This window comes from Ranitomeya variabilis, chromosome 2 (genome assembly GCF_051348905.1).
Source record: "Ranitomeya variabilis isolate aRanVar5 chromosome 2, aRanVar5.hap1, whole genome shotgun sequence".
Taxonomy (NCBI): Eukaryota; Metazoa; Chordata; class Amphibia; order Anura; family Dendrobatidae; genus Ranitomeya; species Ranitomeya variabilis.
This window is the reverse complement of record NC_135233.1, coordinates 775615204-775638957: the sequence shown is the minus strand read 5'-3', so window position 1 is coordinate 775638957 and position 23754 is coordinate 775615204. Positions and strand designations below refer to the sequence as shown.

The following is a 23754-nucleotide window of genomic DNA, read 5'->3' as shown; positions in this document are numbered from 1 at the left end:
GCAACATGGCGCCACCATTGATTCCAGCCAATCTTGCGTTCAAAAAGTCAAATGGTGCGCCCTCCCTTCCAAGCCCCGACGTGCGCCCAAACAGTGGTTTACCCCCACATATGGGATACCAGCGTACTCAGGACAAACTGGGCAACAACTATTGGGGTCCAATTTCTCCTGTTATCCTTGCAAAAATAAAAAATTACTTGCTAAAACATAATTTTGAGGAAAGAACAATTATTTTTTAATTTCACGGCTCTACGTTATAAACTTCTGTGAAGCACTTGGGGGTTCAAAGTGCTCACCACACATCTAGATTAGTTCCTTGGGAGGTCTAGTTTCCAAAATGGGGTCACTTGTGCGGGAGCTCCAATGTTTAGGCACACAGGGGCTCTCCAAACGCGACATGGTGTCGACTAATGATTGAAGCTAATTTTCCATTCAAAAAGCCAAATGGCGTGCCTTCCCTTCCGAGCCCTGCCGTGTGCCCAAACAGTGGTTTACCCCCACATATGGGGTATCATCGTACTCAGGACAAACTGGACAACAACATTTGGGGTCCAATTTCTCCTATTATCCTTGGGAAAATAAAAAACTCCGGGCTAAAAATCATTTTTGAGGAAAGAAAAATATTTTTTTATTTTCATGGCTCTGCGTTATAAACTTCTGTGAAGCACCTTGGGGTTTTAAGTGCTCACTATGCATCTAGATTAGTTCCTTGGGGGGTCTAGTTTCCAAAATGGGGTCACTTGTAGGGGAGCTCCAATGTTTAGGCACACAGGGGCTCTCCAAACGCGACATGGTGTCCACTAACGATTGGAGCTAATTTTCCATTCAAAAAGTCAAACGGCGCGCCTTCCCTTCCGAGCCTTGCCGTGCACCCAAACAGTGGTTTACCCCCACATATGAGGTATCGGCGTACTCAGGAGAAATTGCCCAACAAATTTTAGGATCCATTTTATCCTGTTGCCCATGTGAAAATGAAAAAATTGAGGCTAAAAGAAATTTTGTGTGGAAAAAAAAGTACTTTTTCATTTTTACGGATTAATTTGTGAAGCACCTGGGGGTTTTAAGTGCTCACTATGCTTCTAGATAAGTTCCTTGGGGGGTCTCGTTTCCAAAATGGGGTCACTTGTGGGGGAGCTCCAATGTTTAGGCACACGGGGGCTCTCCAAACGCGACATGGTGTCCGCTAAAGATTGGAGCCAATTTTTCATTCAAAAAGTCAAATGGTGCTCCTTCCCTTCCGAGCCCTGCCGTGCGCCCAAACAGGGGATTACCCCCACATATGAGGTATCAGCGTACTCAGGACAAATTGGACAACAACATTCGTGGTCCAGTTTCTCCTTTTACCCTTGGGAAAATAAAAAAATTGTTGTGAAAAGATCATTTTTGTGACTAAAAAGTTAAATGTTAATTTTTCCCCTCCATGTTGCTTCTGCTGCTGTGAAACACCTGAAGGGTTAATAAACTTCTTGAATGTGGTTTTGAGCACCTTGAGGGGTGCAGTTTTTAGAATGGTGTCACTTTTGGGTATTTTCAGCCATATAGAACCCTCAAACTGACTTCAAATGTGAGGTGGTCCCTAAAAAAAAAATGGTTTTGTAAATTTTGTTGTAAAAATGAGAAATCACTGGTCAAATTTTAACCCTTATAACTTCCTATCAAAAAAAAAAATTTGTTTCCAAAATTGTGCTGATGTAAAGTAGACATGTGGGAAATGTTATTTATTAACTATTTTGTGTCACATAACTCTCTGGTTTAACAGAATAAAAATTCAAAATGTGAAAATTGCAAAATTTTCTAATTTTTCGCTAAATTTCCGTTTTTTTCACAAATAAACTCAGAAATTATCGACCTAAATTTACCACTAACATGAAGCCCAATATGTCACGAAAAAACAATCTCAGAACCGCAAGGATCCGTTGAAGCGTTCCTGAGTTATTACCTCATAAAGGGACACTGGTCAGAATTGCAAAAAATGGCAAGGTCATTAAGGCCAAAATAGGCTGGGTCATGAAGGGGTTAAAGAAGCACTTCCATCAAATGTCATTCTCAATTAATTTCTTAGTCAGGCACATGACAGCTGTGTACTTACAATTGCTCATTTTGCTCTTCTACCCAAATAATTCTTCTTTTCCAATAGGTATATGACATCACATGATTTAAAAACTGACTATCTGAATCCTAAGCTCTATGTAGAAACATGATGTCCATTTTTCCCTTCCCCATGACAGCACCGGTACGAGAGATGGTCCCGCCCCCAAGAACAGGAAACCTGCATAGGAGATAAAAGATGGGGGCGGCACCTCTCTCCTCAGTTTGGTTTCCTGTTCTTGCGGGGAACCTGCGGTGCTGCATGGGGAGAGGTCTCCCTTGTTAAGCCGGTCTCTGACCGAGGTCCGCGGTGGGAGCAGCGGCGGCGGCGTGCGCACGTCGCCTTCATACCTGGCTGCAGATGCGTCCTTCCCCACTGCGGACTCCCCAGCGTCCGCTCCTGGCCGGAGGCTGGGCTGGGGGAGAAAGTGAAAGCGTGCCCATCACGACGCTGGCGCCGAGTGAATGGAGGTACTTCCGGTTTGGAACCGGAAGTGGCGCTGAAAGCTGAAGGAACGGTGTGCTGACACTCCCCGGGGGGGGGAGGAAGTTCAGGGGCGCACACACCGCTTCCTGCCTGGCCATATTTAATCCACAAGGCGGCAAGCAGGCACCGGTAACGATCTCCTGCAAGATGGCAGATCCGATGGAATCGGTGATCCCAGCAGAAAACCCACAGCCTGTCGTGGTACTAATGGTCCGGTGGGTGAGTGCCTTTGTAAGGCAAAAAACATGTCAGTAACACTGTGTTTTATGTATGTATAGGGAAAGAAAGTTACCTCTAAGCAGAAGCATAAAGTGTGTGCGCTCTGTGATAGAAGCCTTCCCAAAGCATATGAGAAGCGTATGTGCCGCTCATGCATAGAAAAAACTGTATCTGAAGAGTCATCATCATTGCTTCAGAGTATAAAGGATATTGTGAGAAACGAAGTGCACAGCACTGTAAAGGAGCAGTTAAAACATCATGGATTGCAGAGCTCCGTAAACCCGCCCTCTGCGCCTGCCCAAATATCTGATGTAGAATCCGAGGGTGAACTGGGGGAGCTTCCGCCCGAGGAGGGTTCGGACCTGGACTCTTCAGATGAAGTGTGGCCGGCCATATATGTTATCAGAAGACATGGGGAAGTTGCTAAAACTGGTCAGGTCCACCCTGGGGGTTGAGACGCCAAAAGAGAAACAAACTATTCAGGACTCTATGTTTAGTAATTTAGAAGATAAAACGGAAAGTTTTCCCATTCCACGATAACATATTAAATCTTATCAAAAAAGAATGGAAAAAAACGAATAAAAGGATTTCCGTTCCCCAGGCCTTAAAACGTAAATATCCCTTTAGTGAGGAAATTTGCGAGAAATGGGAAAAGGCGCCTAAGTTGGACGCAGCTATCGCAAGTACCTCCAGGGGTATAGCACTTCCCTTCGAGGATATGGGGGCCCTAAAAGACCCCCTAGATAAAAAGGCGGATGCCTTTCTAAAATCAGCCTGGGAAGCCTCAACTTGGGTGTTCAAGCCTGGAGTAGCGGCTACTTGCACTGCCCGTGCCATGGTTAAATGGCTAGAGGAACTAAGCGACCAAATAAAAAACAAGTGTCCAAGAGACAGACTTCTAGAAGTCATCCCTCAACTTCAAAATGCAGCAGGATTCCTGGCGGACGCTGCCATTGATTCTGTTCGGTTTGCTGCCCGGGCTAGTGCCCTCTCTAATTCAGGAAGAAGGGCGTTATGGTTAAAAAACTGGAATGCTGATTTTCAATCAAAAGTGAAGCTCTGTGCTGTACCCTGTGAGGGGCAATATTTATTCGGCAGGGCTTTAGATGAAATTTTAGAAAAAGCGGCGGACAAGAAAAAGCACTTCCCTCCGCCTCCCTTCTTTAAACGACGTTGGTATGACAATCGTCTGTCCTTTCGAGGATCGAGTAGAGGCCGGGGCCGCCCAACGGATAGAACCACACGGGGGAAACCCTGGGGTGAGAAAAGAGAAAGAGGGTTTCTTTTCAATAAACCTCCAAAACCAGATCCCAAACAATGACGCCATATTCCAGGTGGGAGGAAGGTTACGGTTTTTTGTCCATCAGTGGGTAACCTTACAGCCGTCTCAATGGATAATCAACTTGTTATCAGACGGCCTACGGTTAAATTTCATCTCCCTGCCTCCTCACCGAATAAAAGTTACTCGTGTGGCCAAAAAGAACCAGTTAGTTCTCGAAAAAGAAGTTCGTCTTCTTTTAGACAAAAAAGTCCTGGTAAGAGTACCTCCACAGGAAATAGGGAGGGGATTTTACAGCACCCTTTTCCTCACTCCAAAACCGGATGGGTCTTTAAGAACAATTTTCAACCTAAAAGAATTAAACAAATTCATCCGAGTGGAAAAATTCAAAATGGAGACTCTGAGAACGGCGGTAAAACTGCTGTATCCAGGATGTTACATGGCAGTGATAGACCTTACCGATGCCTATTATCATGTGCCAATCAGCAGAGAGCATCAACAATTCCTGAGGTTGGTTGTGCAGTTGGGGCAGGTCTACACCCATCTACAATACCAATGTCTCCCCTTCGGGGTGTCTGTGGCTCCTCGTATCTTTACAAAAATAATTTCGGAAGTAGCATCTTTCATAAGGAGAGAAAACATTCTACTAGTGCCCTATTTAGACGATTTCCTCCTGATAGCAGACAATCAAGAAGATTGCATAAAATCAGTTACGACAGTACGAGAGCTGCTAACCAAACTAGGGTGGATAATAAACTTAAAAAAATCAAGATTGATTCCGGTCCAGATACAGGAGTTCCTGGGGATTCAATTAAATTCGATCAGACAAGTCTGTATCCTTCCAGACAGAAAAGTCGAGGCCATAAGACAACGAGTAACACAAATACAGGGGGCCCAATATGTCTCAGTGAGGGAAGCCATGTCCCTCCTAGGTATGCTAACTGCAACAATCCCAGCAGTCCAATGGGCGCAACTTCATTCAAGGGACCTACAGTGGCAGATCCTGTCAGAACAAACAAAAACACCCTACAACCTAAATCGAAAAATCGTATTGTCACAACATGTTCGGGACTCTCTAAGCTGGTGGCTAGATTCCGGAAATCTAAAAAAAGGGGTCCCGTGGTCAATCCAGAATACGGTGGTACTGACCACGGATGTGAGCCCGTTAGGTTGGGGAGCACACCTATCAGATCGGATCCTACAGGGTCTATGGGATCCACAGATGCAATTAGCCTCCTCAAACCTGAAGGCATTAACAGCGGTAAGGCAAGCAATTCTTCAAACGGAAGAGGATCTCAAAGGAAAACATCCGGTAGTGTTGTCCGACAACAGCACAACGGTGTCGTATATAAATCGACAGGGAGGAACCAGATCAAGTCCCCTAATGGAAGAAGCAAGAAGACTATTTCTTTGGGCCGAAAACCACCTGTTGTCTCTTACAAGTACACACTTAAAGGGGTCGGACAACTTTGTCGCAGATTTTCTGAGTCGTCACGTCCTGCACCAGGGCGAGTGGTCGCTAAATCAAAGGATATTTGGAGAAATCTGTGCCATCTGGGGGCTTCCTCAAGTGGATCTTTTTTCCACAAGACAGAATCGAAAAGTAGAAAGATTCTACTCTCTAAACCCGAAAGAGAACCCGGAAGGGGTAGATGCGTTACTGCACCAATGGAAATTCCAACTAGCCTATGCGTTTCCCCAATCCCATTAATCCCTACAGTCCTGAAGAAGATCCGAGAAGAGAAATCACGCATAATCTTATTGCAGCCTTCTGGCCAAAGAGAGCTTGGTTCACTTGGTGCAGACGTATGTCCGTCTCGGACCCATGGATACTTCCAGAGGTTCCAAACCTTCTGCACCAGGGTCCGGTGACACATCCTCAGGTTCACAGCCTACACCTCACTGCTTGGAACTTGAGGGGACTTCTGCTAGCAAAGGGGTTCTCGGATCCATTAGTTACTACTCTACTGTCCAGTAGAAAGTCACAACTGATAAATACCAAAAGGTATGGGGAAAATTTTTAGAATTCTCAGGCCGAGGGATTACAGATACCGTTCAGAAAGTCCCTATATCAGAGATCCTAGAGTTTCTCCAAAAGGGTCTGGAGAGGGGATTATCTACCAGCACTCTAAAAGTGCAAGTCTAGGCGCTTAGCGCCTTGTTTGACCAAAAATTGGCTGATCACCCCTGGGTGTGTAAGTTCATTCGGGCCTCCTTTACAGCCAGACCATTCAAACCTCGTCCAAAGGTCGCTCCCTGGGATTTAAATTTAGTGTTAAATGCCTTGACCTCCTCTCCCTTTGAGCCTCTTTCCTCCATATCGGAAAAAGCGCTAACTTAAAAACGGTTCTCCTAATTGCCCTTACCTCAGCCAGACGCATTAGTGAGCTTCAGGCTATATCTATAGACCCTCCTTATACTACATTTCTGGAGGGTAGGGTAATTATAAAATCTGATCCGGCCTTCTTACCAAAGGTCAACTCGAAATTCCACAGGGACCAGGAGATAGTCTTGCCCTCATTTTGTGCCAATCCAAAATCCCAGGGAGAAGAAACCTTCCATTGCTTGGACGTCAGACGTTGCCTACTTCAATATATAGAAGTGACAAAACCATGGCGACAGTCTTCAGCCCTTTTTGTCTCCTTTCAGGGGGCAAACAGGGGAAAAAAGGCCACAAAATCAACCATTGCACGGTGGCTCCGTATGGCTATATCACTTTCCTATTCCTCTGTGGGGCAGGTCCCTCCACCTGGTGTTACGGCCCACTCTACTAGGGCTATTTCCACATCTTGGGCAGAGAGGGCAAATGCGTCGATAGAGCAAATCTGTAATGCAGCAGTATGGTCTTCACCCTCTACGTTCTTCCGCCATTATAGATTAAATCTGGGGCTATCAGATCTTGCCTTTGGTAGAAAAGTACTATCTGCCGTTGTCCCACCCTAGAGGTTCTTTCTATTTCTTCCTCTCATGTACCGGTGCTGTCATGGGGAAGGGAAAAAATGATAATTACTTACGGTTAATTTGATTTTCCAGATCCATGACAGCACCGCTCTAGTTCCCGCCCTATCTTGGTGATGGTTGTGTGATTCACAAAAAAAAAAAAAAAAAAGATGGGGTAATAACCACTTAAAATAACAATAGATAAATAATCTTTAGAGTTTAAAATAATGTGTATATGCCTAAAACTAACGTAGCGGTTACCTTACATTCTCTGTAAAACAAACTGAGGAGAGAGGTGCCGCCCCCATCTTTTATCTCCTATGCAGGTTTCCTGTTCTTGGGGGTGGGACCATCTCTCATGTACCGGTGCTGTCATGGATCTGGAAAATCAAATTACCCGTAAGTAATTATCATTTTTCCTTGTAGGAGTCATGAGTCACTGCAAAGGTCTCTGGCAGTGGGGAGGAGGGAGCAGCTGGGTCAGGAGTTGAAGAGGGGAATGATAAATGCAGGCAAAAGAGAAGAAATAGCTGGGTAGAAAGGCAACATGAGCAATTGTGCACAGTGCTATATAATATGACTGCACTATATTAGGAGGATACAAACTTCTATGGTAGTGCTTTTTTAACCCCTTAACGTCCCATGACGGACATAGTCCGTCATTGGACGCCTCCCCCTGTTTGGTGCTGGCTCCAGCAATGAGCCCGCACCTTTTCCGTAACATGACAGCTGATTTGATCAGCTGACATGTGCCCCTAACAGTCGCGGGTAGAATCATAATCTACCCGCGGCTTTTAACATGTTAAATAACGCTGTCAAACAGCAGCATTTACACTGTGTGCAGAATTATTAGGCAAGTTGTATTTTGATCACATGATTCTTTTTATACATGTTGTCCTACTCCAAGCTGTTCAGCTACCAATTAAGTAAATCAGGTGATGTGCATCTCTGTAATGAGGAGGGGTGTTGTCTAATGACATCAAAACCCTATATAAGGTGTGCTTAATTATTAGGCATCTTCCTTTCCTTTTGCATAATGGGTCAGAAGAGAGATTTGACGGGCTGTGCAAAGTCCAAAACTGTGAGATGTCTTGCAGGGGGATGCAGCAGTCTTGAAATTGCCAAACTTTTAAAGCGTGATCACCGAACAATCAAGTGTTTCATGGCAAATAGCCAACAGGGTCGTAAGAAGCGCGTTGGGCAAAAAAGGCGCAAAATAACTGCCCATGAATTGAGAAAAATCAAGCGTGAAGCTGCCAAGATGCCATTTGCCACCAGTTTTGCCATATGTCAGAGCTGCAACGTTACTGGAGTAACAAAAATCACAAGGTGTGCGATACTTAGGACATGGCCAAGGTAAGGAAGGCTGAAAAATGACCACCTTTGAACAAGAAACATAAGATAAAAAGTCAAGACTGGGCCAAGAAATATCTTAAGACTGAATTTTCAAAGGTTTTATGGACTGATGAAATGAGTGACTCTTGATGGGCCAGATGGACAGGCCAAAGGCTGGATCAGTAAAGGGCAGAGAGCTCCACTCCGACGCCAGCAAGGTGGAGGTGGGGTACTGGTATGGGCTGGTATCATCAAAGATGAACTTGTGGGACCTTTTTGGGTTGAGGATGGAGTGAAGCTCAACTCCCAGACCTACTGCCCGTTTCTGGAAGACAACTTGTTCAAGCAGTGGTACAGGAAGAAGCCGTTATCGTTCAATAAAAACATGATTTTCATGCAGGACAATGCTCCATCACATGCCTCCAACTACTCCACAGCATGGCTGGCCAGTAAATGTCTCAAAGAAGAAAAAATAATGACATAACCCCCTTTTTCACCTGATCTGAACCCCATAGAGAACCTGTGGTCCCTCATAAAATGTGAGATCTACAGGGAGGGAAAACAGTCCACCTCTCGGATCAGTGTCTGGGAGGCTGTGGTGGCTGCTGCACGCAATGTTGATCGTAAACAGATCAAGCAACTGACAGAATCTATGGATGGAAGGCTGTTGAGTGTTATCACAAAGAAATATGGTCACAAATTTTTTGGGGTTTTGTTTTTGCATGTCAGAAATGTTTATTTCTAAATTTTGTGCAGTTATATTGGTTTACCTGGTGAAAATAAACAAGTGAGATGGGGATATATTTGGTTTTTATTAAGTTGCCTAATAATGTTCCACAGTAATAATTACGGTACCTGCACAAACAGATATCCTCCTAAGATAGCCAAATCTAAAAAAAAACCACTACAACTTCCAAAAATATTAATCTTTGATATGAGTTTTTTAGGGTTGATTGAGAACATAGTTGTTGATCAATAATAAAAATAATCATCTAAAATACAACTTGCCTAATAATTCTGCACACAGTGTAAAATGCACGCGCAGGAATCGAGTCATTACCTCCTCCCATTGGTGCCCGTGTCACATGACCATGGGTTGGCATGACAACCAGAGGTCTCCTTATAGCAAGTGAGTAATTCTGCTATATACAGGTGATCTGATCATCGCCTGTATGTAGCAGACCCATTCGAGTTATGGCAGCTTCTAGTTTCCTATTGAGACTATTGAAGCATGCCAAAAGTTAAAACAAAAAAAAATAAAAATAAAAAAATAAAAATATAAAAGTTCAAATTGCTCCCCCTTTCGCCCCATTCAAAATAAAACAATTTAAAATAAAATCAAACCTACACATATTTGGTGTCACCACATTCAGAATCGCTCGATCTATCAATAAAAAAAAAGTAACATGATTGTTAAACGGCGTAGCGAGAAAAAAGTCAAAATGCCAAAATTACGTTTTTTTGGTCGCCGCGACATTGCATTAAAATGTAATAACGGGCGATCAAAAAAACGTATCTGCACCAAAATGATATCAATAAAAACGCCAGCTTGGCACGCAAAAAATAAGCCCTCACCCGACCCCAGATCACGAAAATTGGAGACGCTACGGGTATCGGAAAATCACGCATTTTTTTTTTTTTTGCAAAGTTTGGAATTTTTTTTCACCACTTAGATAAAAAATAATCTAGACATGTTAGGTTTCTATGAACTCATAATGACCTGGAGAATCATAGTGGCAGGTTAGTTTTAGCATTTGGTGAACCTAGCAAAAAAGCCAAACAAAAAAACAAGTGTGAGATTGCACTTTTTTTGCAATTTCATCACACTTGGAATTTTTTTCCCGTTTTCTGTTACAAGGCATGGTAAAACCAATGGTATCATTCAAAAGTACATCTCGTCCCGCAAAAAATAAGCCCTCACATGGCCATATTGACGGAAAAATAAAAAAGTTATGGCTCTGGGAAGGAGGGGAGCAAAAACCGAAAACGAAAAAACGGAAAAAGCTCCGGGGGTGAAGGGGTTAAACAAAGTTTGGAATTTTTTTTCACCACTTAGATAAAAAAAATAACCTAGACAGGTTTGGAGTCTATGAACTCGTAATGACCTGGAGAATCATAATGGCAGGTCAGTTTTAGCATTTAATGAACCTAGCAAAAAAGCCAAACAAAAAACAAGTGTGGGATTGCACTTTTTTGCAATTTCACCGTACTTGGAATATTTTTCCCATTTTCCAGTACACGATATGGTAAAGCCAATGGTGTCGTTCAAAAGTACAACTAGTGCCGCAAAAAACAAGACCTCAAATGGCCATATTTATCGAAAAATAAAAAAGTTATGGCTCTGGGAAGGAGGGGAGCAAAAAAACAAATTCAAAGACTGAAATACCCCTGGTCGTTAAGCGGTTAAAGCACAAATTGGACGCTTTTGTTTGTGACCATCAGCTTTGACAAGGTGTACCTTGATTTGGTGGGATCATAACCTTCTCCATCAGACATACCTCCCCCAGGCAAAAAGCTTTAAAATGTAAAGTGCAGATAGGATCCAATGCAAATTAAAAGCAGCCTCAGGCTATGTGCACGTGACGTCGTCTTCAGGTGGAATCCACTTGAATAAGCACCCCATAAAATGAATAAAATGCACAGCAATGTTGAAACAACACTGCTGGGAACACCTAAAGACTTATGTGACATCTTTTAACCGCTCTACACTTCACAGCATGGAGTAACTGATGCCAGAAAAATGACCGCCACCATTTTCGTGAAACCTTTTTAGACTGGGAAAACCTGGCGACAGTGCAGCATCTAAAAGACAGTGTGCACATAGTCTTAGAGTGATGAGCTAAATATGGCGGCAGTCACCACCTCTAACTGTACTTTTAAGGGTAAGTTCACACAGGGTGTTTTTGCTGCGCTTTTTTATGCTAATTTTCAGCTGCTTTTTACAGTACCAGCAAAGCCTATGATATTTCAGAAATCTCATGCACACACATTGTTTTTTTTGTGTGATCAGTATTTTGTGCTTTGCTGCATTTTTTGGACATAGCGCATGTCACTTCTTTCAGCGGTTTTGCTACGTTTTTTTCACCCATTGACTTGAATAGGTGTTGAAAAAACGCAGCAAAAAAGCGGGTATCATTATTTGCTGCGTTTTTGCTGCTGAAAATCCAAGGACATTAGCATGGACAAAGAAAAAAAACGCAGCAAAGACGCCCTGTGTGAACTTACCCTAATAGGTAATTAAGCACGCAATACTTCAATTTGATATCAGCCTCTACATTTGTTTGAGTGAACCCTATCCTATTCTATCTGTTAAGGCCCCGTCACACAGCGAGATCGCTAGCGAGATCGCTGCTGAGTCACAAGTTTTGTGACGCAACTTCGACCTCAGTAGCGATCTCGCTATGTGTGACACGTACCAGCGACCCGGCCCCTGCTGCGAGATCGCTGGTCATGTTGGAATGGCCTGGACCTTTTTTTGGTCGTTGAGGTCCCGCTGACATATGCTGAATCGGTGTGTGTGACACCGATCCAGCGATGTCTTCACTGGCGGCCCTGCGCTTAGTAACCCGATGTTTACCCTGGTTACCCGGGTGCTGCAGGGGGACTTCGGCATCGTTGAAGACAGTTTCAACGATGTCGAAGTCGTTCCCCTGATCGTTGGTCGCTGGAGAGAGCTGTCTGTGTGACAGCTCCCCAGCGACCACACAGCGACTTACCAACGATCACGGCCAGGTCGTATCGCTGGTCGTGATCGTTGGTAAATCGCTATGTGTGACGGGGCCTTTACATTCTGTTAAGAGGTGCTGATAATTCTTTGTAGTGTACGTTTAGTAGTAATGACTGCCTTTATGGTTAGCTGAGCTCAGTCTAAAGGTGTGATTTATTTTTAGAGCACCCTTGATTTCATGGTGCTGTACATAAGGGTTACTTACAAAATGTAAATTACAGTGAACAATAACAGACTGATGGAGGGCAGAAGACTAGTGATGAGCGAATATACTCGTTACTCGTGATTTCCCGAGCACGCTCTGGTGACCTCGTATTTTTTAGTGCTCGGAGATTTAGCTTTCCTCACCTCAGCTGAATGATTTACATCTGTTTGAGAGCTTGATTACATGTGGGGATTCCCTAGCAACCAGGCAACCCCCACATGTACTCAGCCTGGTTAACAGATGTAAATCATTCAGCTGAGGTGAGGAAAGCTAAATCTCCGAGCACTAAAAAATACTCGGAGGACCCCCGAGCATGCTCGGGAATTCTCAAGTAACGAGTATATTCGCTCATCACTACAGAAGACCCTTGCGGGCATGTAGTCTACCAACATGTGCACACTACATCTTTTTAAGATTGTTCCACTCTGTAATCTGCCTGAATAAGTGTTGTACAAATGCTAAAAAGAGTGAACATATGCACTGCACTTTAGAAACTATTTGCTGGGGTTTTACAACTGTTGCAAAATGACACTTCTTATTAATTGGCAGGTCATGATGGGAGTTGCACTTTTACAATTGCTGTAGGTTCAGATTGCGTTAGGGCAATCCGTTTAGCGCTAAGCGCTAGCGGATTGCGCTAACGCAATGTCTTTTTAGGGGTCGCGTTAAACGTCCCCGCTAGCACAGATCCCCGATCTGCCAGAGCGGGGAACGGACCTCGGGCGCGCCGCGAACGCTGCAAGCAGCGTCCGAGGCGCGCCACAGAAGAACGGCACATCGCTAGCGCGTGCCGAAAATGGCGCTTTAACATTGCTGGCAATGGGAGCGCTAACGGACGCGTTGCACGGCGTTAATTTCGCCGTGCAACGCTGTCCGTTAGCGCTCACACAAAAACGAAATGAGAACCTAGCCTAAAACATTAAGCAGGATATGATGAACTTGCACCCCAGCAGACCTCACTAAGTCAGACTGATCACATAATGCGGCCTCACCAACATGATGTTCTGCACCCCCCTGGGGACATGTAAAGTCAGCACGGTACAGTTTTACACATGCACTCCCTGTCAACACAGGCACAGGGAGAGGATGTGGCCAACGCAGTTACTGATGTGGCCCCACACTGGCTCACAATCATGACAGGCTGAGAGGCCCCTTTCATGAGTACCAGTGAAACAGTAATAGAGCACAAAGAAGCAGGGTAGGTCATATAAATGGGGATCACCACACATAAGGATATGGCAAAAATTAAACACAACTTTACTTGGGTAAATGTACAGATAATAACAGGACACAAACATTTAAAAAGGGAACATATTTGTGCCCTATACACAGGCCCATAATAAGGCTACAACCCGCACATGACTCTTAGGTACAATAAAAGAATGGCTTGCAAAAAGATGCCTATATAGACAGCATTGCCGAAATGTGATTAACAAACCATAATATATGTACACACCCCATAAGCCTATAAATACAATGAAATTATGGGGCCTTGATGATATCATAGTCCTCTGGCCAGACAAGCATGCCAGTAGTTAAACACAGTGCAATGACAAACCCTCAGATAGTGAGAGAGACTAAAAAATAATAGTCCAAGGTACAGCCAGTCATAAGGAAGCAAAAACTGCTTGCTAAGCTGCAAAGTAATACATGGTATATGGTCCACAGCACACCCAAATAGGTCTGAGTACTAAGAAAAGGAATATGCAGACCACATATAAGCCTCAAAGAATGGACCCTTCCATATGACCGACCACGTGCAATGCCAAAAAGCAATATACAGCCTAGCAGAGTCTAGTGCAGGCAGCGCGGATGCCCAATGCGTGTTGCCACCATCTGGTGGCTTCGTCAGTGAACCAGAGCGCTGCTAGCCCCGTTCGACTGCCATTAGTTCCTCGTTAGATACAAGCCTTGTCCGATAACTGGATTATATCGGGCCAGAAACCAGCCCTGGTAGCATGGCAAGTTAAACCACGAAATGGATGTGTGGATCAAGATAAAAGAGCAGCCCAAGGTTAAATAGCCTTAAGGGAACACTAGACCATACACTGTATACAGGAAGGTTATGCACAGGGCTGTGGAGTCAGTAAGCCAAACCGCCGACTCATTAATTTCCCTGACTCCCAACTCCACAGCACTGCTGAGCATTTTCATAAAGTGGAGCACAGATTCATGGATCAGGAATAGAACAGACATTTATAGGACATTTTATAACTTTCCAAAATTATTAAGACATCTACAGCACATTGTGCTACTGAACCCAATTTATTATATATTTTAGGAGTTGGTCCATTTTATACCGTCTCTGCAACTCCAATTCCACAGCCCTGGTTATACATATGCAATGGTCTGATGTGCAAATACAATAGTGGTAGGACAAGATATAAGAGGATGGATGGTTAATGTTCGACCATGTGTGCGCTGGGCTCCTAGGTTCTTCACAGCCTATTACTAGACATGACCACCCTTTCAAAGTGGATCACGTACCTCAAAGAGAGAGTGACCACATAGCCTTACACTAGCCCTTATCCTCTTTGGGTTACAACCTAAATCTACACCCCATACCCCTAGCAGCTAAAAACTCCAAAACATGAGATGAGCCATAACTCTTTAATGGATGGTCCTAGGAAAGCAGTTTTGGCGGCATCGGATCTTGCCAGGCCCCTACAATGTGTTGTGATTGAAAGACATCTTTGCTATCTGGTTCCTACTGGCCATTCCATGTATCTCCCCTCCCTGGGGTGCTGGAACGGATTGAGAGGCGTTCGGTTTCTTCCAGAGATTTTGAATATGTGCGACTAGACGTATAGTATAGGCCCCGTCTCACTAAGCGATTTACCAACGATCACGACCAGCGATATGACCTGGCCGTGATCGTTGGTAAGTCGTTGTGTGGTCGCTGGGGAGCTGTCACACAGACAGCTCTCTCCAGCGACCAACGATCAGGGGAACGACTTCGGCATCGTTGAAACTGTCTTCAACGATGCCGAAGTCCCCCTGCAGCACCCGGGTAACCAGGGTAAACATCGGGTTACTAAGCGCAGGGCCGCGCTTAGTAACCCGATGTTTACCCTGGTTACCAAAAAAACCAAACAGTACATACTCACCATCTGATGTCCGTCAGGTCCCTTGCCGTCCGCTTCCTGCTCTGACTGAGCCGCCGTACAGTGAGAGCAGAGCGCAGCGGTGACGTCACTGCTGTGCTCTCACTTCTCACTGTACGGCCGGGAGTCAGTGAGAGCAGGAAGCAGACGGCAAGGGACCTGACGGACATCAGAAGGCGAGAATGTACTGTGTTTTTTTTTACATTTACGCTGGTAACCAGGGTAAACATCGGGTTACTAAGCGCGGCCCTGCGCTTAGTAACCCGATGTTTACCCTGGTTACCAGTGAAGACATCGCTGGATCGGTGTCACACACACCGATTCAGCGATGTCAGCGGGGCCTCAACGACCAAAAAAAGGTCCAGGCCATTCCGACACGACCAGCGATCTCGCAGCAGGGGCCTGATCGCTGGTACGTGTCACACATAGCGAGATCGCTATGGAGGTCGCCGTTGCGTCACAAAACTTGTGACTCAGCAGCGATCTCGCTATGTGAGACGGGGCCTTTACTCCATAACTCCTAATTGAATTATGTGTCCAGAATGTTCTTTGGCAGCTTCAGCATGACTATTGAAAGCCAGCCTTTGTCTTGCTCTGAGCTGGCTCACACAAGGTGTGAGATCTGTCACTCACAGCCTTTGGATGCTAGGTGTCATTATCCTCCTAGACTTTTAGAATATTGGACTTCCTGCTGGACAAAGGAAAGAGGGTTTGGAAAAAGGGTTTTATAATCCCAGGCCAAATAGGACACAAATGATGGCATGAAATTATATCTCCAATATTCTTCACAGGGGATAGTTACTTTGTGTGTTAGGTGTGATATATCTATAGAACTCCTGGTAATGGACATACAGTATATACACATGTAATACCTTTTGACTCCTATCGGAATTTTTTAGGCATACCAGACTAGATATCTATTTTATTAACCATTTTGCACCAGAATTTTTTTTTTTTTTTTTTTAATACTGAAATAAAACTTTTTTAAAGGGTTTATTTATCTATCTCAAAGACTACACTTCCCAGAACAATCTGTAACTATGGGTCAGTACCTGCTAGGTAATAAACTATTTTGCGCTTGCAACTTTACCCCACTTTTTGTGACTGTCTGCCTAGAACACTGAAGCTGAATGTATTTATTAAGGATACCCTGAAAAACGCCTCTCTAGGCTCCTGAACATACTACTTTTCTCATCCTGTTTCTTTGGTCTTTCTTCATTTTTCAGGAGTGTACTTTGAGAAGGTGTTGAAGAGCTCTGACACTTCTCTGTGGGTGAGGAACATCCAGATGTACATCTCTGGCATCATCGTGACACTAGCTGGTGTCTTTATTACTGATGGAGGTGGTGTCATAGAGAAAGGGTTTTTCTTTGGCTACACTTACCTTGTCTGGCTTGTAGTCTGTAAGTATGGGCATATGTTTTATGTGTAACACATTATCACACAGCCTGACCAATAAAACCAGATAAACGCAATAGAAAATGAGGGGGGGGGGGGGGAAGAGAAGAAAAGAATAGCCAATAGCAATTTTACATAGACTTAACATTGAATAGTGCCTTCATAAATGTAGTAAGATAAAGGGCCCAATTCATCAAGACCGGTGTTAATGAGGAGATGTGCTGGAGTCATACGCTCCTGATTCGTGAAGAGGCTTACGCCATGAATCAGGAGGGTTGGTCGAGCGGCTAAAGGTACCTTCACACTAAACGATATCGCTAGCGATCCGTGACGTTGCAGCGTCCTGGATAGCGATATCGTTTAGTTTGACACGCAGCAGCGATCAGGATCCTGCTGTGATATCGCTAGTCGTTGGTTAAAGTTCAGAACTTTATTTGGTCGTCAGATCGCCGTGTATCGTTGTGTTTGACAGCAAAAGCAACGATACCAGCAATGTTTTACAATGGTAACCAGGGTAAATATCGGGTTACTAAGCGCAGGGCCGCGCTTAGTAACCCGATGTTTACCCTGGTTACCAGTGTAAAATGTAAAAAAACAAACAGTACATACTCACCCTCTTATGTCCGTCACGTCCCTCGCTGTCCGATTCCTGCACTGAGCGCCAGCCGTAAAGTGAAAGCACAGCACAGCGGTGACGTCACCGCTCTGCTGTTAGGGCCGGCGCTCAGTCAGTGCAGGAAGCGGACGCCGGGGGACGCGAAGGTGAGTATGTACTGTTTGTTTTTTTACATTTTACACTGGTAACCAGGGTAAACATCGGGTTACTAAGCGCGGCCCTGCGCTTAGCAACCCGATGTTTACCCTGGTTACCCGGGGACCTCGGCATCGTTGGTCGCTGGAGAGCGGTCTGTGTGACAGCTCCCCAGCGACCTAACAGCAACGCTGCAGTGATCGGCATCGTTGTCTGTATCGCTGCAGCGTCACTTAGTGTGAAGGTACCTTTACACCTCAGAGTGAGCCTCTGCTGGAGAAAGATTTGTGACTTGGTAAACACTGGGTGCTAGTCATGAATTTGAGTGGCACTCGCCACAGCATGTCCTGCCCCAGCTCTGCCCATTTTGGCGGAGCTGGGAGAAACTGGTGTGAAAATACTAAGGCTAGGTTCAGATTGCGTTAGAGCAATCCGTTTAGCGCTAACGCAATGTCTTTTTCGGGGTCGTGTTAAACGTCCCCGCTAGCGCAGATCCCCGATCTGCGAGAGCGGGGAACGGACCTCGGGCGCGCCGCGGATGCTGCAAGCAGCGTCCGAGGCGCGCTACTTAAGACCGGCGCATCGATAGCGCGTGCCGAAAATGACACGCGCTAGCAATGCGCTTCAACATTGCGGGCAATGGGAGCGTTAACGGACGCGGTGCACGGCGTTAATTTCGCCGTGCAACGCTATCCGTTAGCGCTCACCCATTAACGCAATGGGAACCTAGCCTAAGTCACAAAGTGTTGGCGCATCTTTCTACGGGTGGGTGCATACCGGGAACACTGATGTGCATACTACTTCTCCCTATACCTTATGAGGTACCGTGGTTTTCAGATTATAAGACACACTTTTTTCCCATAGTGATAAGCACTATGGTTACATTTATCTTTGTGTCATACCTATTTGCATTGCATAATTGCATCCATGATATACTACAATACATGATGCACAGAAGTATGCCACTTGTTCAGTAGCTTCTTTTTTACATTTGTTCTATTAAAGGGAACCTGTCAGCAGGATTGTGCACAGTAACCTACAGACAGTCAGGTTGGCGCCATTATACAGATTGCAGTGATACCATTGATTTCATCAACAATCTTGTGGTTGTGTAACGGCCCCGTCTCACATAGCGATTTACCAACGATCACGACCAGCGATACGACCTGGCCGTGATCGTTGGTAAGTCGTTGTGTGGTCGCTGGGGAGCTGTCACACAGACAGCTCTCTCCAGCGACCAACGATCAGGGGAACGACTTCGGCATCGTTGAAACTGTCTTCAACGATGCCGAAGTCCCCCTGCAGCACCCGGGTAACCAGGGTAAACATCGGGTTACTAAGCGCAGGGCCGCGCTTAGTAACCCGGTTTACCCTGGTTACCAAAAAAAAAAAAACAGTACATACTCGCCTTTCGGTGTCCCTTGCCGTCCGCTTCCTGCTCTGACTGAGCCGCCGTACAGTGAGAGCAGAGCGCAGCGGTGACGTCACTGCCGTGCTGTGCTCTCACTTTCCGGCCGGCAGTCAGTCAGAACAGGAAGCAGACGGCAAGGGACCTGACGGACATCAGATGGTGAGTATGTAGTGTTTGTTTTTTTTTACATTTACGCTGGTAACCACGGTAAACATCGGGTTACTAAGCGCGGCCCTGCGCTTAGTAACCCGATGTTTACCCTGGTTACCAGTGAAGACATCGCTGGATCGGTGTCACACACCAGCGGGACCTCAATGACCAAAAAAAGGTCCAGGCCATTCCGACACGACCAGCGATCTCACAGCAGGGGCCTGGTCGCTGGTACGTGTCACACATAGCGAGATCGCTACTGAGGTCGCTGTTGCGTCACAAAACTAGTGACTCAGCAGCGATCTCGCTATGTGAGACGGGGCCTTAACTCAGAACTGAAAATAAAGATTAATGAGATTCTTGTGCTCCGGGGCGACCTGTGGGGGGGTCTTCATGTGGTGCTCTGATTAGTGATTCATCTGTATGGCTTCTGACAGGTCACTGATCCCTCACTGACCTGCCCCCTAGTTTACATAATGAATATTATATATATTTAAAAAAAAATCCCCTTCTCTAGGCCGGTGGCAGTGCCTGCACTGCACCATGATAGCATCCATAATATGCATTTAATTATTCTTTTTGATGGTATCCATAAATTTATCCCAAAAAAAATCAGCTTGAAAATGTTGCCATCCACGCCTGCGCAGTAGCAGCCATCGGCGATCCGATAGCTGCTATTGCGTAAGCTCCGGTGGCGCCATCTGGGTAGAGTGGGAAAAAAGCCTCCTCCAAGAAGATGGTGCCGCCTGCGCAGTAGCATCTATTGGATCGCCGATAGCTGTTACTGCACAGCCGCCACCATCTTGCTAGAGAAAAAAAATAGTCTCCATTAAGATGGTGCTGGCCGCGCCTGTGCAGTAGCATCTATCGGCGATCTGAGAGATGCTACTGCACAGGCGGCGCCATCTTGGTAGAGACAATTTTTTTCCTCTAGCAAGATGGTGGCGTCATTTTCAAATTTTTTTTTTTTTTAATGAATTTATGGATACCGTCAAAAAGAATAATTAAATGCACAATATGGATACGATCATGGCGTGGCGCCTGCTTGCAGAAGGGGATTAAAAAAAAATAAAATAAATTATCATTCATTATGTAAATTAGGGGCAGATCAGTGAGGGATCAGTGACCTGTCAGAAGTCATACAGATGAATCCCTAATCAGAGCACCACATGAAGACCCCCCACAGACGGCCACAAGCATATCATTAACTCAAAACTGAAAATAAGGATTAAACAACAACCACAAGATGGATTTCATCAACCAAAGTATCATGTTAATCAGTATAACAGCGCCGACCTGACACTGTCTGTAGGTTACTGTGCACAATCCTGCTGACAGGTTCCCTTTATCTTATGCGCCTCGTTTTCTGTTGCAGACTCACTGTAAATATCTTGATTGATTGATCGATCTGATCTGTAATAAAATAACGTTTTATTGTACTGTGTGATGGTAACCGTGTAATTTTCTTTTTGTCAGGGTTATAGAGGGGCTGGAAAGCAGTGTCTCTTGTGTGTGACACTCGTTCTAGGATAGGGAGCTTGGAGTGAAATATCCACCTTCAGAAATGATGAAATATGCACATTCCAAACAATATTTTTAGCTGCGCTCTCTAAAAAGCAACGTGATCTTTTTGGTACTATTATGTTCTACTGTGAAGGTTACAAGTTGAGTTTTTTCTGACCTTTGTCTTGCAGTGCTGGCTAGTGTCGGTGGTCTGTACACATCGGTTGTAGTGAAATACACAGATAATATCATGAAAGGCTTCTCGGCAGCTGCCGCCATTGTCATCTCCACCGTTGCATCTGTGCTGCTCTTTGGATTACAGATAAGTAGGTTACAGCCTAATTTATGGGATTGTATAAAGTCTACTTGTAGTGTAAGCCCCTTTGCTGAAAGGCTAGCCTCGATTAATTTCAGACCTGTAGTTACATGCCTGTCTATTCTAGGTTCTCTACCTTCATTCTATCACTATGAAATCCTTTTTCTTTTCAGGAAATATATATACACTGTAGCACACAGATATATCTTGGCTTCCATTTAACCATCGCAAATTGTGTTTATTACTAGGATTTCTAAACTTCCTGCTGTTTGCAATAAGCCGAGAAACAAGAACAATACAAATGGCTGAACACAATATAAAAAGTGGTTTCTCCAAATTCTCCACAAAATGCCACATCTTCTGCAGCCTCAGCCTTATTTGGCGGTTATGATGCATCGTCAGACACCATATTCTTATCCCATTTATACATATTCTTATTTTTTTCTTATGGTACAACTGCTTGTAAATTAAAACCATATTTCCAAGTAGAAACTAGTTCTGGAAACCGCTTTGTTGAGTTTCTGGAGATGTTTCTTTGCTGAGGCTTTTGTGTATCCTTTTGATTGGACATTATTTTAGCTTAGGCTATGTGCACACGTTGCGGATTAGGCTTAGGAATTTCTGGTGCGGATTCTGTCTCTCCTGGCAGAAAACGCACCTGCGGTTTTTTGTGCGGTTCCGCAGCGTGTTTTTGCTGCGGTTTTCTTGCGGATTTGCTGCGTTTTTTACCCCTGCGGTTTTCTATAATGGAATGGGTACAAAAACGCTGCAGAGTCACAAAAAAGAAGTGACATGCTACTTCTTTTAAACCGCAGCGTTTCTGCAGCGGATTTTACGCAAAGTGTGCACAGCATTTTTTTTTCTCATTGATTTACATTGTACTGTAAATCAATTGCGGATCTGCAGCGTTTCTGCACTGCAAAAAACGCTGCGGATCCGCAGAGAATCCGCAACGTGTGCACATACCCTTAGAGAGGATTCCTTCAGGATCCTCTTCAAAGAGGTTAAAGGGAACCTGTCACCCCGTTTTTTCTGTATGAGATAAATACTGTTAAATAGGGCCTGAGCTGTGCATTACAATAGTGTATTTTGTGGACCCCGATTCCCCACCTATGCTGCCGAAATACGTTACCAAAGTAGCCGTTTTCGCCTGTCAATCAGGCTGGTCTGGTCAGATGGGCGTGGTGTCTTCCCCCAGATCTTGCTTATTTTTTCGTTGGTGGCGTAGTGGTTTGCGCATCCCCAAGTCCAGAATCCACTGCACAGGGGAGGGAAAAGAGCGCGATCTGCGCTATTCCCCTGGTGATCGGTGGGGGCGGCCATCTTCCTGTGGCCGCGCGTGCGCAGATGGAGCGCTCTGCTGCCCGGGGCTTCAGGAAAATGGCCGCGGGATGCTGTGCGTGCGCAGATGGAGATCGCGGCGGCCATTTTCCTGAAGCCCCGGGCAGCAGAGTCAAAGTTAAAGAAATATGACTGCATTGCATAAAACCCAGGCTTTAGTGCTAACTTCTGATAACAATATGTCGCATTAAGTTGCAAAGAGCACAACATAAAATGATCATTTATGTAAATGCTGCTGTCCTTGTAAAATTTTGCTCAGTAGAAAATAGTAAAGTGATATTTTCTAGTTCAAGACAGGTAAAGTAACCATGTTCTATCTTTCTTCTAGCCTTAACCTTCGCTGTCGGAGCACTGCTTGTTTGCATCTCCATATACACATATGGTCTACCCAGAAAAGACACCACCAAGCTTGAAGTAAAGGACACCAGCAGCAATCTCAGTGAAAAACTAATCCATGTTTGATGGTCCATGGAAGAACTGTAATGCACTTGTGTATACATACAATAGTTATTGTATTATTTCTTCTGGCGCTTCAATCCATAAGGGCAAAGTGACCACTGCAGTAGTTGGTACTGCACAACGTTGGAAATCACATGTACAAATGAATGTGACAGTGCAATTTTATATGGAGATCAATCAGTAGTTTTAATTCTAATGGGGCATATCTATAGTTTATGCGGATCAGCATAAGTCAGAATGAACATCTTCTAGCGTCAACTTTGTGGTGGATCATATGGAAGCAAAATTCACTGACTGCAGATGTCATAAGAGGGCACATAATGGATCTCTTCATCAAAACTTCAAGTTTCTTTCCAAAAGACTACAACTGTCTTGTTTAAACTTTTATTGCCAGTGTTTTTTTCACCCTTTAACATATCAATATGATACTTTGCACTTTTATTTTCCTTAATTTTGCCATGGTGACATTTTTAATAATAAAAAAAAAAAGACTTGGTACAAAGTTAACTTGTCGCAGTAAGTTTCCTGAAGAACTACGCTCCACCTGAATGTTAACTATTATACTAATAACATGTGAATAAATCATAACACTGCGGGGCTTGGAGTCTGGCGCATGCGCAGTCAGTCTTTGTCCCCATCTCCCTCCGCTTCTTTCCTCTAGCGTTATACGACTCGTCTGCACTGCAGCATCAGAGTGATAAGCTGAATCTGGTGTGTTGATCAACTGATGTGAGTTCCAGGGCAGCGCACATGGCGCATGCCTGAAACATGAGAGCACAGCGCAGGCGCCGGTGATGTGAATACAATCAGAGGCGGTGGCACCCGGTGCACTGAGGGGATGATTGACGACTGGGAGGCGGTTGAGTCAGGGGGAAACAACATACTCAATACAGGTATGGCGCGCAATTTATAAAACTGAATATTTCAGCGTTATTAGGGAGCAAAAACATAAGAGCTGCAGAAGGTGGCTCTTTTACTTAAAAACGCCGTGGGGGTGACAGGTTCCCTTTAATCATAAATGGAATGGGAAAGCACCTCTGA

The 23754-nt window shown here is 44.7% G+C and overlaps 1 protein-coding gene across 1 annotated transcript in view; it reads left to right on the top strand.

Annotated features, from left to right (window-relative positions):
- The window catches only part of SLC35A1 (solute carrier family 35 member A1), a 52811-nt gene extending 29595 nt beyond the window's left edge, over positions 1-23216 (top strand). Inside the window, exons 6-8 of the mRNA XM_077289752.1 lie at positions 16611-16787; positions 20789-20923; positions 22583-23216. Of these exons, the coding sequence (XP_077145867.1) occupies positions 16611-16787; positions 20789-20923; positions 22583-22716 (446 nt within the window). The 3' untranslated portion in view covers positions 22717-23216. The remainder of the gene's footprint in view (positions 1-16610; positions 16788-20788; positions 20924-22582) is intronic.
- The last annotated feature ends 538 nt before the right edge of the window (positions 23217-23754 follow it).